Genomic DNA, 16,565 nt, shown 5'->3' on the forward strand with positions numbered 1-16,565 from the left:
TCCACCTTTTCTAGCCTAATTCGCTCCTCCTCCATCTGAACACAAGCATACTGAGTCTGATGGAGCTGCTATGTCAGCTCCCAAGGCCCTCTTCCCCCTTGGCTCATGGGACGTCTGTCATCAGCAGCTGCTGATCATCCTGCTCTGTTACATGGAGAGACACAGGAAGAAGATAGCAGCCAGAAACCACCAGGCTCTTTCCCTCCTGTGAACAGAGGAAGGCTGAAAGCTCTGACTTTGAAGATGGAGGATCAACTTGTTCCCAGATGGCAACTATAAAAAAACAATACAGAAGTTTTCATGAGGCACGCAATGTGACATTTCTACAAGATATTCTATTTATATCACATTACTAAATCCAGCTTCATTTTAGTGTCATTAACCTTTTAAGTGAGGATTAGAATCACCTTTACAGGTGACAAGTATTATGTAACAACTTTTCTTCTCTAATTCCAAAATGTTTGGTATCTTTTAGGTAATAGTAATAATGGCAGATGTTTACTGAACAATACTATGTGCCTGACGTTGTTCTAAGCTTACATGCATTAACTCATTTAATCCTGAAAACAACCTGTTGTTATGATGAGTCAGGATTTGAACCCAGAATCTGTCTCCAGAGTCTTTGCCATTCTGAGATAGATCCAAAGATCAGACTCCGTTCCCCTATAGAAGTGAACCTCTTATGAAGACACCCAAGGACTCAGAATAAAATGGGCTACAACTATGCTTCCAAATGCCTCAGAATAGATGAGAAAAATCTCCAGGGTTGTATATGTGTCATAACTGCCTTACCTTACCTGCAAAAGTCTTTTGTCTAAGCAAAGTATGGTTGGCTCTGAGGGAAGATATCAGTGATTTTCAAAAATGGAAATGGCTCCATTGTGATTTTTTTAGGTTTAAAATGCTCTTGGTAAATTCTCTAGGGTACAGTCCCATCCTCTATATGCCTGTATGGTGCCCAAAGAGCTGATGATCACACCTCTTCAAAACATTATCAGCTACACTGGAGGTTGCTTTCCATCTGTAAGCATTCTCTCACTGGGCCCATTTGGGAGAAGCAGAGGATGACACTGCCCAACTCATTTCCCCCTGAGCCCTTAACCACTTTCACCTCCAACAGTCAGCACCTGTGTTCTCTGTCTGTGGGCTGCCACCAAGCTGCCAAAGCCTGCTTTGCCTGCAGGGAGAGAGAACCAGAGGGGACCCTCCAGAGCAGTCCTTGGCCAATGACAGACAGCACAGGAGATATACCCCAGCCCCTCATTCCTCCTGGAGACAACTCTAAGATGTCTCCAGAGCTCTCCTGCAAGATGGAGCCAAAGTCTCCCATCATGGAACTGGACATAATATTGCATCCTTCTCGGCCTCCTTCCTTTCCCTGTCTTACTTCACCATCCTCTTACTGGTTTTCCTCGGATCACTTCATAATACATCACTTTCATTGACACCAACGTCTTTGGTTTGCTTCTAGAGAACCTCATCTAAGAGTGGAGACTGGTATGTAGTGAACTGAAGGTGACGCAGGACATCCAGAAGGTCCCTCTGAAGTCCCACCTCCACGTATGGTCTAAACAAACATCTCAGGTCATTAACACTCCGGCTCTGCACAAGGGAAATCTTGGTCCCTCGGCACAAACAGAATGTTATGATCCATTAACACTGTGCTTGTTCATCCCTGAGCTACTCCTCAAACATTTTTTTAAAATACAGAGGTCAAGTTATTGTGAGAGAGATGGCCAGAGTGTCCTCACATGATGTAACTGAATGAAACCTCTTAATGAGAAAACATTGAATGGATGTCCCAATAATTGTGGCTTCAACAACAAGAAATCACAGTGGATTCAATGGTTCAAAATGCCTGGGAGCCAAACAGATGTCTGTGCTAAATAATTGTGTTCTCAAGTCTGGGAGGAAGATGGAGGCCTAGAAAGGATAGGAGACTAGCACAAATCTCTCATTTCATGGTCTTGGTTCCTGTGAATCAAATGCTCTTGTTAAACATCTCTCACAGTAGCTTTAAACTTTAATTACATACTCTACCAAAGCAAGGATCAAAATCTCTACAAAGATTCTTTTTTATTTTTTATGATGAAGTATTTATTAGTGTGTCTCTTTGGAATAGATTTTCCTACTCCAGGCCTGAAAAGAAATTCCACATAGAAATCATTCTCAAAACACTTTTTAAATTCTTGAGAGTTTGTCCTTCTTTCTCGTCTCATGCAATGACTTGTTAATGAGGAATAATTAAAATAGATTCTTGTTAATAAGGTGAGAGGGGACGCATTGCATTTCAAAAATACTTTTAAATATAAAACCTTCAAGTACACCAATATCTATAATAAAGAAATTAAGGTCTAGTACATTTCAACCAATGGGGTAGCAACAAAAGATTTGCTTCATGCAATAGGTCAGCCTAACTGAAAACAGAGAATTATGATCTTGCTAATATCAACGTGGACCAGACAAAACACCATCCCTCTTATATGTATGTGACTATAATAGTTCTGCATTTCTTTCCATCCTGGATTCTCAGCACCGATTCTATGATCCAAGGACTTTGAGATTCCCCCAAAATGTCCCAGAGCAGATTTCATGAGCTGTTCAACTGGACCCAGCCAGCAGCTTCAGGTTAGAACTTCATCTTGGTTGACTTGAGAGGAAATCCACCCCCAGTAAAACCAGGGCCATTTGGTTTGACCATTAAGAAGGTGTTATCCATGGGTGCTGTGTCCTTGTTTCTGTAATAGAGGAGGTGAAAGTTAGCTTCCTTAACATCCTTTTTGTCTAAGTTTGACATTTGATAATCCTAGGGTGTGTTAGCCACTGAAAACTACTTTGATTACAGTTTCTAGTTTTAGACAAGGTAGTTGTTTAAATCTAATTAGGTGTTCACCGATAAAACATAAAATTAGGGCAAGACAATTAAATGCAAAATATGCTCTCCTAATGTTTATTTAAATATGAACAGAAGACCTCATTATAACTCAAATGCTGTGTATTTGGTGACTTCTGACTTGGAATCATCATCCTGTTTTATAAAACATTTGTTTAGCTCCAAAGATCAGTCAGAAGAATCTTTTTCTTGGCTCAATTATAATGACTAATTCATCATTTATCAACTTTTATATTGCAAAGTTCTGGTATAAATTTATAAATATTTACTACACACAAGGTATCTTCATCAAACTTGGACATTTATAAAACACAAATTTTCCTGTAACCCTAGACAAGCAACCATTATTACTAGAAATAGTTTTAAGATACAAGAAAAGCTGGGGAAGATAAATAAAATAGTATTTTTGGCAATGGATGAAGAGAATTCTGCCCTAAAATCAACAGTATAACTTCTATATAGATGTCCTTTAAATACACACACAGACACACACACACACACTCATATTCAGGCTTACTGTAGAAGTAACCTAGATCTACACAAGTTATCTATCTTGGGGTCTTAAAGAAAACACCTTTGGAATCCCTGTTAAACAATGAAAATTAAGCAAACTGCTAAGACCAAAACCAATTAGATTGGACAATTATGAATGACTCACCCTAGGGGAACAAACTGTCTTTTGGAAAAGAATCTGGTACTGCAGACTGTAGATCAGCCTGGGGATATTGAGTAGGGTAGTCAGGGGCAGGTGCAGGTGTAGTTTGGGATCACAGTGGGAGCAGAGGGGTGTTTAAGAAAAACAAAAGAAGGTAAAAGGTACAAAATGATAAGAGTTGCTATTTTGTAAAGGGCATATGTGGAGACAACATCCACAGAGATTATTCTAAATTATTCCATTGGGAGAGAACCTGTAGAGGATTGGTAATCAACCCATCTGTCTCTCAGTAGGATTGATTTCATTGTTGTGAAAAACCATTCTCCATAAATAGGACGAAAGCCTTAGCCTTGAGTGGATCCAGCAAAGCAAATTCTTTCCTGTACCTTGGCAACTCGTCTGGCTCTTGACTGGTGTTAGAGGCGGCAGCACTCCCCTTCCCCCTGCCCTCTCTCGCCTTAAATAACCTGAATTTTCTTTTTCTGAAGGAGCTTAAGCCTAATGCTTCTGGCTTGGTCTAAGCTGACTAATGGGAATACTGTCTCCTTTATATTATCTTTTTAATGTATTTATAGACCATTATAATGACTCCCTCAGCCTTCTTCCTTCCAGTCTATACCATCTCAGCACTTTTGTTCTTGCCTCTTCATATTTTTTTCTTCAGCATCTTTTTTGCTATTATCCTATGAACTAATCTTTGTCTACCGGTTTAGGAATCACCAAGTAGATGGAACCACCAATGGAGCCCTAACTAGGTCAGAGTGGCTACTAGTAATAAGTGTGTAAGGACAAGAAGAGGACAGGTAAAGGCAAAGATTCTAGAGCTTTCTAGAACTTTCTAGTACTGCCCAGTTGAACTTTCTGTTATACCCAGCCACTAGCCACATGTGGCTATTAAGCACTTGAAATGTGACTAGTGAGACTGAGGAACTGATTTCACAGTAATTTGTTTAAATTTAAATGGCCACAAGTGGCACACAGCTGGGCAGCACAGTGCTAGTGGACAGGCCCATCAAGAAGGGCTGAGCCAATATCTGGACAGCTCATGCTCTCTATGTCCATCAAGCTTTGGGGAAAGAGAGGGAGCAAGATCAGCAGGCAGTAATGTCAAAGAAGACTAGGCCAAATCCCAGGGTCAAGGCAAGAAAATTAATCAGCTCTAGAAAGATAATAAAGAGCCAAACTAGCTGTTTGTAACAGTGTAAACTAGACCATTGGTCTCCAAATGGAGTGTACGAACTTTAGAAAATGAATGAGATGATCCATTGTGGGTAGAAAGAAGATATTATTCAATTACATCACAATTAAAAGAACTACAGAAGCAAGAACAAACACATTCAAAAGCTAGCAGAAGGCAAGAAATAACTAACATCAGAGCAGAACTGAAGGAGATAGAGACACAAAAAAACCCTTCAAAATATCAATGAATCCAGGAGATGGTTTTTTTGAAAAGATCAACAAAATTGATAGACTGCTAGCAAGACAAATAAAGAAGAAGAGAGAGAAGAATCAAATAGATGCAATAAAAAATGATAAAGGGGATATCGCCACTGACTCCACAGAAATACAAACTACCATCAGAGAATACTATAAACACCTCTACACAAATCAACTAGAAAACCTAGAAGAAATGGATGAATTCCTGGACATATACACCCTCCCAAGACTAAACTAGGAAGAAGTTGAATCCCTAAATAGACCAATAACAGGCTCTGAAATTGAGGCAATAATTAATAGGCTACCAACCAAAAAGAAGTCCAGGACCAGACAGATTCACAGCCAAATTCTACCAGAGGTACAAGGAGGAGCTGGTACCATTCCTACTGAAACTATTCCAACAAATAGCAAAAGAGGGAATCCTCCTTAATTCATTTTATGAGGCCAACATCATCCTGATACCAAAGCCTGGCAGAGACACAGCAAAAAAAGAGAATTTTAGACCAATATCCCTGATGAACATCGATGCAAAAATCCTTAATAAAATACTGGCAAACCAAATCCAGAAGCACATCAAAATGCTTATCCACCATGATCAAGTGGGCTTCATCCCTGGGATGCAACGCTGGTTCAACAGATGCAAATCAATAAACGTAATCCAGCATATAAACAGAACCAAAGACAAAAACCACATGATCATCTCAATAGATGCAGAAAAGGCCTTTGACAAAATTCAACAGCCCTTCGTCCTAAAAACTCTCAATAAATTTGGTATTCATTGAATGTATCTCAAAATAGTAAGAGCTATTTATGACAAACCCACAGTCAATATCATACTGAAAGGGCAAAAACTGGAAGCATTCCCTTTAAAAACTGGCACAAGACAGGGATGCCCTCTCTCACCACTCCTATTCAACATAGTGTTGGAAGTTCTGGCCAGGGCAATCAGGCGGGGGAAAGAAATAAAGGGTATTCAATTAGGAAAAGAGGAAGTCAAATTGTCCCTGTTTGCAGGTGACATGATTGTATATTTAGAAAACTCTATCCTCTCAGCCCAAAATCTCCTTAAGCTGATAAGCAACTTCAGCAAAGTCTCAGGATACAAAATCAATGTGCAAAAATCACAAGCATTCTTATACACCAATAACAGACAAACAGAGAGCCACACCGTGAGTGAACTCCCATTCACAATTGCTTCAAATAGAATAAAATACCTAGGAATCCAACTTACAAGGGATGTGAAGGACCTCTTCAAGGAGAACTACAAACCACTGCTCAGTGAAATAAAAGAGGACACAAACGAATGGAAGAACATTCCATGCTCATGGATAGGAAGAATCGATATCGTGAAAATGGCCATACTGCCCAAGGTAATTTATAGATTCAATGCCATCCCCATTAAGCTACCAATGACTTTCTTCACAGAATTGGAAAAAACTACTTTAAAGTCCATATGGAACCAAAAAAGAGTCTGCATTGCCAAGACAATCCTAAGCCAAAAAAAAAAGCTGGAGGGATCATGCTACCTGACTTCAAAGTATACTACAAGGCTACAGTAACCAAAACAGCATGGTACTGGTACCAAAACAGAGATATAGACCAATGGAACAGAACAGAACCCTCAGAAATAATACCACACATCTACAACCATCTGATCTTTGACAAATCTGACAAAAACAAGAAATGGGGAAGGATTCCCTATTTAATAAATGGTGCTGGGAAAACTGGCTAGCCATATGTAGAAAGCTGAAACTGGATCCCTTCCTTACACCTTATACAATAATTAATTCAAGATGGATTAGAAACTTAAATGTTGGACCTAAAACCATAAAAACCCTAGAAGAAAACCTAGGCAATACCATTCAGGACATAGGCATGGGCAAGGACTTCATGTCTAAAACACCAAAAGCAATGGCAACAAAAGCCAAAATTGACAAATGGGAGTTAATTAAACTAAAGAGCTTCTGCACAGCAAAAGAAACTCCCGTCAGAGTGAACAGGCAACCTACAGAATTGGGAGAAAATTTTTGCAATCTACTCATCTGACAAAAGGCTAATATCCAGAACCTACAAAGAACTCAAACAAATTTACAAGAAAACAACAACCCCATCAAAAAGTGGGCAAAGGATATGAACAGACGCTTCTCAAAAGACGACATTTATGCAGCCAACAGACACATGAAAAAATGCTCATCATCACTGGCTATCAGAGAAATGCAAATCAAAACCACGATGAGATACCATCTCACATCAGTTAGAATGGTGATCATTAAAAAGTCAGGAAACAACAGGTGCTACAGAGGATATGGAGAAATAGGAACACTTTTACACAGTTGGTGGGATTGTAAACTAGTTCAACCACTGTGGAAGACAGTGTGATGATTCCTCAAGGATCTAGAACTAGAAATACCATTTGACCCAGCCATCCCATTACTGGGTATATACCCAAAGGATTATAAATCATGCTGCTGTAAAGACACATGCACATGTATGTTCATTGAGGCACTATTCACAATAGCAAAGACTTGGAACTAACCCAAATGTCCATCAATGACAGACTGGATTAAGAAAATGTGGCACATATACACCATGGAATACTACGCAGCCATAAAAAAGGATGAGTTCATGTCCTTTGTAGGAACATGCATGCAACTGGAAACCATTATTCTCAGCAAACTATCACAAGAACAGAAAACCAAACACTGCATGTTCTCACTCATAGGTGGGAATTGAACAATGAGAATATCTGGACACAGGAAGGGGAATATCACACACTGGGGCCTGTCGTGGGAAGGGGGGAGGGGGGAGGGATAGCATTAGGAGATATACCTAAAGTAAATGACGAGTTAATGGGTGCAGCACACCAACATGGCACATGTACACATATGTAACAAACCTGCACGTTGTGCACATGCACCCTAGAACTTAAAGTATAATAAAAAAAGAAAGAAGATATTATTATATTAATTCTATTAATTGATTATTTTCTTTTATTTCTATTCTATTAATTTATATTTCTTTTTATTGTTATTTATTAATAAATAAATCTATTAATACTTTTATATTTAAAATTTTTAAATTATGCTTTACTAAGAGTTACAAACTGACAGTGGTATCTGCATATAATTTATAAATTAAAATACATTGCAGGTAAATCTAAAACTATTCTGAAATTTAAAAATTATTTTAAAGATATATGCATATACATGCTGCAAGTTCAAAAATGTTTTACTGGGAGGGCTCAGTGGCTCATGCCTGTAATCCCAGTACTTTGGGAGGCCATGGCCAGCAGATCACTTGGGACCAGGAGTCCAAGACCAGCCTGGCCAACATGACAAAACCCTGTCTCTACTAAAAACAGAAAAAAAAAGTTAGCCGGGCATGTTGGCGCACACTTGTCATCCCAGCTACTTGGAAGGCTGAGACATGAGAATGACTTGAACTCCGGAGTCAGAGTGAGCCAAGATGGTGCTACTGCACTCCAGCCTGGGTGACACAGTAAGACTCTGTCTCAAAAAAAGTTTTACTGATAAGGGTGTACAATCAAAGAGCTTGAAGACCACTGAGTTAGACACCTGCCTCATGTGGAAATTAACCGTGTTGACATTTTATGAGCACAATCTTGATATCCTAAAAGAAAAATACAGTGTTTCCACTCCAGCATTCATTTAATTTACATTGTTAATATTAGTGGTTCTGAAGCTTCACTGTGCATGAAAATCACCTGAGGAGCTTATTAAATTGCAGGTTTCCAGAGTCTGCTGAATCCAAGTATCTGGAAATATGGCCTGGGAACCTGCATGTTTAATAAATCTCACTAGGGATTCTGAGTCAGACAGATAGTTGGTAGACCTACACATGAAGACGGACTTATTTAAATTATAGCAGTATTTTCCTCTACTATGGAACTGGCACCTAAATGTGGAACAGGGGAGTATTCTGATTTACAAGAAGGGCAGACTTTTACTGGCAAATGAATTTGCATCCAGTTACTTTACATAACTTTGCTACTAACGAATCTTAGGCAAATGCACTCAAGCCATATTTCACCATGTCCCTGAAATGTCCATGTGGATAAATACCAAGCATGACTTTCAGCCCATAACGTGTCACTGCCAAATTAACTGGATGATTTTGGCAATGTCACGCAGCCAAACCAAGTTTCAAAACTAGTTCATTTCATACCCAATTCATTTGGGCCCCTATTCTCACCCTGGGATCAGGCAAATAATACTAACAATGTGAAGAGAACTTTTGTTTTTCAACATGGGAGCATCCTGAAACCCAAAATGTTCACCTCACCTCTACATTATCATCTCCTAGAGGAAGAGGTCACATCAACCCCCCACAGCAGATGCTGAAGTCAGTCACTAGACACAGAAGATGGTTCAGAGATAATAACTATCTAAAAACCTAGGCAGGCATGGCTCACCCTGTAATCTCAACATTTTGGGAGGCTGAGGCAGGAAGATTGTTTGAGGCCAGGAGGTCAAGACCAGCCTGGGCAACATAGCAAGACCCTATCACTAAAAAAAAAAAAAAATCAAAAATAAATAAATAAATAAATAAAAACATAGGTGAACTACTAGCAGTTATAGTGGTACAGGGGCATCATTAGAAAGAACAGCTTTATGAAGCTCCGGTCCCTTAGCAAAAGCACATGTGGTTTTAAATGTGAATATGCTGTTCAAGGCTGATTTTGAACCTCATTTGCAAACATAGTTATGACATTATTATCTCCAAACCATAGACTAGTGTGGGGAGAAAAGTCGTATTACATTTCCTCTGCTCCATGGTAGATCCACCAATGAACAGATATTAATGAATCCCTGTTAGAATCCCAAGGAGAGGACTCAGTATCAGATGAGTCACTGATCTTGCTCTGATACAAACTTAGTGAGTGACCGGTAGAACGTCATTTGTTTGCCCTGCGACTTAGTTTACCCCAGTGAAACTTGCAAGTCTGTGACTGTTCACCAAATATTTTCTTATGTGCAGATAATAGGCACAAATAGGACGTTTGACTAATTCTTACTTTTGAAGTTGTTCTTTACGTTTCTGAGCGAGGTATTTCTTCTTTACATTCTGGAGCTCATTGGTAAGTTTCTCTACCTCATATTTATATTCTTTGCTCTGTACTTCATACATATTCAGTTCTGAAGACAAAACCTAACATGACAAATAAAGTGGCGTTAACAAAAGATACAATATCCTTTTCTGAGAAATCTTTTAATCTGCTACCATTTACCGCAGTGGAGCTAGAGGTGCGAAACAATGCCCAAGCATCACAATTAATCTGCATGCTTCCACCTGCTCAGGGTCCACGTCTGAGTAGAAACTTGGCTGAGGGCTGAAGATGCATCATCTGGTTGCAACTTTAAATAAAATATCATTCCCCTACTTAAAAGAAGAACTATTAGACAACATTCGAACAGGCTCACAGATGAATAGTCTAATGTGCTTCAAGGAATATCATGAATAGAGACAGATAAACTCCCAGACACAGAATCTAAAATTGCTTTTAAAACCTTAAAAAAAAAGAGAAAATATTCAAGAAAAACATCACTAGAGAGTGTGATTCATCTGAGGATTATGAAAAAAATTATTCTGAAATCATCCTGCCATCACTGCTAACTAAGCATTCAATGTATGTGTTTTCAGGGTTGTGATGCTGCTGAATGCCTATCCCCTCTTTACTGTGTTCTTCGGGACCCTTCAAAGCCTGACTACCTGCTTCCTTCCGTTGCTGTGTTCAGTAGCTGCTGCGGGTCTTGGGCTGGACAAGAGGAGTGGGGATTCACTCATCTGCATAGCACACAGCACGTGCCAAAGCTGGGGTGTGCTCCCCACCAAAACCAAAAAGAGAAAAGGAAGGCTATAGTTCTAACAGGCATGCAATAGGCTGGATTTATTTTTCCTCTTGTTTGCTATTTTAAAGATTTGCATAAAACGGAGATCTTAGCCTTCTTAGTGTTCATCTGCTTCTGAACTCTTTCTTCTTCACTGCTGTGAAAATGATTCTGACTATGTTACCATGGGCTAAAGAATGTAATTTTCATGCTGGGGGGGGGGGGGCAAAAAAAAAAAAAAAAGCCTGTCTCAATAGTTAAACTCTTAGAAACAAAAACCCTGCTTCTAAACAATGAATGTGGAATTTCCTAAAAGAGTAGGTAAGTATCAAGGACAAACTGGCAGACATGCTCAGTACCACCCACCTCTAAACCTCTTCACGAGGGGTCACATTTCATTTGAGCGAAAAATCTGGATTTCCTGAGATAAAGGGTTAAATTCACAAAAGGCTCCTGTGAGCTTTTGAAGGCAACCCGGAGCTCTGAGTGAATAAGATAGCTCTGTGCTTTTCTAATCTATATCTACCTCTGAGAAAACCGGAAAATAATTTGTTTTCTTTAAAATATTCAATTTTTTAAAGGAACAAAATAATCAAAAGATTATGTCTTATGCAAAACTCAAATTATGTCTCAGGATATTCATGTGAAATGAACATTCAGAGTGACAAATTGAAAATTAATGCTCTAATTAGACTTGTTTCATTTGCCCTTTTAAAATAAAAGGAGGCAGTTTTACAATGTCCTGTTTTTGAAGTGGTTAGGGCTATACTAGTAGGGTGGCATATATTTTACCCCAGACAGAAAGTCAACGATTATTACCCTCATTGGGCAGGAAGTGCCAGAATTCAACTGGCACATGCTTCATCCTGTGGCTGTGTGTAAAACTTCCCCGACACGCCAAGAGCTTAGGAGGTGAAGCTCAAAATATAGTGTGAACATGCACAATTTTTGAGAAAAACTTTACAAAGGCACATATAAAAGTAAAACACTCCATATCTCTGCAACTGAGGGTCTTACGTGACTTAGAAGGGAATCACACTATCAAAAAATCTTGCCTGATTTTATTTCTCTTTCATGGTTACATATTTGAGAGCTGGTCAGGAAGCAAGGCCCTCAGGGCCGGGCAGTAGCTGGACTTCTTCTGTGTATGTTTATTTCAGATGGGATGGAATACCAGAGACCCACCGTGGCACGGCAGTCTGCTTCAGTTGGGCAATAGTGTTAAAATATTTCCTTTGCTCATCTCTGCCCTTCAAGTACTCTAACAAGTCATCTTGAGATCATCCATACAAACCCTGTCCCCCACATTTCCATTTCGTGGTCATCATCTTTTCGTCTCTTGCTCACCTGCCTCTTTCTGGAAATGGAAAATGGTGCTCATAGTCCAGGAAGAGAGGGGTAGCTCTGAGGTCGGCTGGGCTCGTCCTAGACTAGAGCTCTAAGAAAGCCAACCTCAGAGGATCGTGGCATTGAGAGACTGGCTCATCGTGTGGAGGCAGTGGACTTGTCCAGGTGTGCTCCCCAGTGTGGCTGCCCTGGGGCCAGGAAGGAACAGGGGCTACCACTTACTTTGAGCTGCTGCTTCTTGTCATGCAGAGTGCGTCGGTAGAGCTTCAGCTGTTCTGCAGCCTCAGGTCCAGGCTGGCGGGCCAAGACGTGCTTTAGTTCCATGTAGAGTTTCTCCTTTTCCTAGTAGAGAGCAGAACCAGGAGCAGAGATAAACGGCCCCATCAAAACAGGGAAAATGCCTTTCACTGCACGGCCAGCACAATGTGGGAGTGGCCCGAGCTACTTCACAGCTCCACAGTGATCACATTCACTCACAGATTCATTCAGTCATGCACTGAAAAATCCTTATGAAGGGCCGGGAATGTGCCCAACCTTTGGATACAAGTAATAAGACAATGAGTAAGAGAAAGTTCCTCTCTACCTGAACATAAGATCACAAGGACTGGGAGACAAGGGCAAGGATAGAAGATCTTGCCAGGAAAAGGAGGGAGTGACTGACTCTGGTTGGAGGAGTTAGTTGGAGGAAGGAAGTAAAAAAGAGAATTTTTCAAGAAATATAATAGCCTGGTGCAGTGACTCATGCCTGTGATTCCAGCACTTTGGGAGGCCGAGGCAGCAGGGTCGCTTGAGGCCAGGAATTCAAGACCAACATGGGCAACATAGTGAGACCAGGGCTCTATTTAAAAAAAAAAAAAAAAAAAAGAAAAAGAAAGAAAGAAAAGAAAAATACAAAAATTAGCCGGACATTTTGGTGCATGCCTATAGTCCCAGCTACTTAGGAGGCTGAGGGGAGAAGATCATTTGAGCCCAGGAGATCGAGGGAGCAATGAGCTATGCACCACTGCACTCCAGGCCCCATCTATAAAAAAAAAGAAAAGAAATATGATGGCATGAGAAGAAAAGAAATCTGAAAATGGTTTGAGCGAAGAGGTAAATATCCAGGGAAACTCGGGTATGCATATTGGTAGACCTAAAAGAAAGGATTTACTAGAAACCCTAAGCAAATGATAATTCTGTAACTTTATTTAAACAATAAACAATGTGAAATCCCCATTTGAATCCTAGAGTTTAATTGCTTGTAAAGTGTTTTCAGATCCTTGAACTAAAGAAATTACATACAAGCAAAGATTTATTTCTAAAGCATCTCAATTCTAGATTTCCATATCACTAAACTGCAATAATTTCAATAAACATTGATAAAGTCTAGTGTGTCTACTCATTAGTCTCTGTACACATTTATTTCCTTAAGATAATCGTGGTAAGCACAAGCCCTCTCATTAAATGAAACATTCAGTCAAATGGATATTAATTTTTACCTACAGCTAAGTATTCTTAGTATTGTTATCAAATAATCTGTTTTTAGCAGAGAATATACAAGTCATAAAAAATTAGGTGAAAGAAAAATCAACTAGTCATTTTTAGCATTTGTTTTGGTTTTTCCTTTTCCCTGGCCAAATTATTGAAACTTCATTACAAAAACGTAGCTCTACTTATAGAAGAGTGTATGCAACTTAAAAAGTATTTGGATGGAATAAGCTTTGGGAAAAACACATATGAAAACGATACTCACCATTTAAGAAATAATTCCACAAATGACAAGGAAATCCAAAAGCCCGTGCAAAAGAAGAGAACTTGAACAAATCGAATTACAAAGTGATGATTTTTCCCTTGCTGTACAACACCTCTTGTCACACCTTACAATATAATCTTCACAGTAAATGGATGTAGCAGGCAATGAGAAAGATATCAGGAGGTGAGTTTATTTTCTATAGACACTTAACACCTGCTCTGTTGGGAAAATAACACTTCTGACAAAGCTTCAAGATTCAATTTGGAGAGGGTAATAAATATGTGGAGAAGCCCATGAAACAGTTTTGTCCATTTCTTTCAGCTCACCTTTCTCTATACCAGAGTACGGATAGACTTGCAAAGGAAAGAACCTCACAATGACAGAGAGAAAGCAGTCTGGTTTGGGATATAACAACGTCTTAAACTGAAAAGATCATCTTACTCCAAGCATCTTGAAATGTTTCACAGGTGTAATTCTCTTCAATTACTCTTGGTAGGTTGAGAGGAGAGAAACACAGAAAAGAAAGTTTGAAAGAAACAAAATATTGTCAACTCACCACATAGGTGAGGATCTCAGCATCAGCAGGAATTAATGGTGCCTCCAAAGTCCATTGGCAAGTCAAAAAGCTAGTGATGGTACACCCCAAGAATCATCTTTCCTGTGCAAAACTTCCCCTGGGGCTCAAGGACATGGTATCACCCTGAAAATATTTGGGCAAAATTGAGCTACAAAATTCCAACTACATGATATCATGGATAGAAGAATCAAGCCAGAAGGTAGAATCAGGTTCAAAGCCACATTAGAAAGTAATGATGGTAAGAGCATGACTCACCTCCTCCATCTCCCCGTCTACAACATCTAAATAAGCCCTGCCATGTCCTCTAATAGAAAGCACAGTCTTCTGACACAGAGTGAATGATATTGTCATTTATCCGGTCTTCTTCATCACTTCCAATATTTTTTTTCTTTACTTTTTGTTCTTTTTTTTGAGACAGGGTCTCACTCTGTCACCCAGGCTGGAGTACAGTGGTGCAATCACAGCTCACTGCAGCCTCGACCTCCTGGACTCAAGCAATCCTCTCACCTCAGCCTCCCTAGTAACTGGGACTACAGGCATGCACCACCATGCTTGGCTAATTTTTGTACTTTATGTAGAGGTGGGGTCTTGTTATGTTGCCCAGGCTCATCTCCAACTCCTGGGCTCATTTTATCCACTCACCTCAGCCTCCCAAAGTGCTGTGATTACAGGTATGAGCCACCACACCCAGCCTAGTATTTCTTTCTAGGCTGTAACCTTAATTGAAATGGATTTATTCTAAAGAATAGCTGAGCAACTGAACAGTGAGGGCCCACAAGTATGGAGAAAAGTGAAGAAACTGAATTACCACTAAAACTGTCTGGGTAGTCAAGTCAAAAAGTTCTGAGAATTAAATAACTCAGGGTAAGTGAGCCCTTTGTGTTCATGGTGGATAGAAGAAATAACAAATGAAACTTCAGAGACTAAGATAGTGGAATACATGAAGAGCAGAGGCAAAGGGAATGGGGGCAGTGGTTGGAATGCGTATTGCCCAGCTTCACCACGTGTGAATTTTGGTCAATGCTTACAGTGGAAAACCTGTCTGATAAAGCAAAGTCTGGTCAGCATTAACATTCTAGCCTTGTGTATCATACAGATTCATATTTTGGGAGAACATGCTAGTAATTTGGATAAATATGAAATGCTTGATGGATTGAAGGTCTTAAGCACAATTGTCTTCCAATTTATTTCTCTCGTAACCCTCTACAAGGGCCAACCAAGCTCTTCAAACATTGTGCAATGGTGTGTATAATAACCCCATTTAGAGACAAAGCGTGCAATTCTATTATAAAGAGAATCTATCTTATGCAACAGAGACTCATTAGCTGTCCAATGTATATTTTCTCCATAAGCCAGCAGTGGCAGAACCAGCTGCCTTATAATACATATCCTGTCCTTCTTCATTAAGCCACATCCATTTCTCCTTAAATCTAGTAGATTAATTTGTCACTTGGTTAGAAGCACCGTATGTCAATGAAACATCATAAGAAAATCATAAAGAGTATATTATTTCCCCACCAATAAGAGATTGCATCTTCAGGTTGGCATTTCTTTTATTCAGAGTTTGCTGGTGATGCACAGCAATAGTACTTTGTAGCATGCCTCACTATTTATTTTATAAACAACTATACTGGAATCAAGTTCAACTACTAATACCAAAAGAGTAGCTCTCTCTTTGGCTAAGCATGTCTTGAGAGCACTAACCATACTATGTCTATCCTTGAAATGATAGTCTCTTCCTAGATAACCTGTTCTCTCCATTGGACAGGCCATCAGATCTGATTATGAATTCTTTTGCTGTGAAGAATCTGCCAAGTTATGCTGCGTAACTGTACATCTCATTGTCAATATCAGCTGAGTATAGTAGTAAGAAATTAATTATGGTATTAGCTTCCAATAATGTTGTTATTACATGGTGGCAGTCTGTAACCTCACAACGGAAATTCCAGACATATTCTGAACAGCCTATGCAAATAAGAGTCAGTGCTCTTCGAGGTACAATTCAGAAGGAGAAATTGAGTTGCTCACAGAACTCCTTTTCCCACCAAGCTAAGGTTTTATAGTCACTGTCTGTT

At 39.5% G+C, this 16,565-nt stretch overlaps 1 protein-coding gene across 2 annotated transcripts in view; it reads right to left on the reverse strand.

The window, feature by feature from the left end:
• Positions 1-2,005: 2,005 nt before the first annotated feature.
• CFAP58 (cilia and flagella associated protein 58) overlaps positions 2,006-16,565 on the reverse strand; it is a 114,329-nt gene continuing 99,769 nt past the window's right edge. For both annotated transcript variants that reach the window (XM_017944308.3, XM_003904228.4), the window contains exons 16-18: positions 12,404-12,523; positions 10,021-10,154; positions 2,006-2,738 (exon numbers count right to left, since the gene is read on the reverse strand). In XM_017944308.3, coding sequence (XP_017799797.1) covers positions 2,630-2,738; positions 10,021-10,154; positions 12,404-12,523 — 363 coding nt within the window. In that variant the 3' untranslated portion in view covers positions 2,006-2,629. The remainder of the gene's footprint in view (positions 2,739-10,020; positions 10,155-12,403; positions 12,524-16,565) is intronic.

The sequence above is a fragment of the Papio anubis genome, chromosome 11 (assembly GCF_008728515.1).
Source record: "Papio anubis isolate 15944 chromosome 11, Panubis1.0, whole genome shotgun sequence".
Lineage (NCBI taxonomy): Eukaryota > Metazoa > Chordata > Mammalia > Primates > Cercopithecidae > Papio > Papio anubis.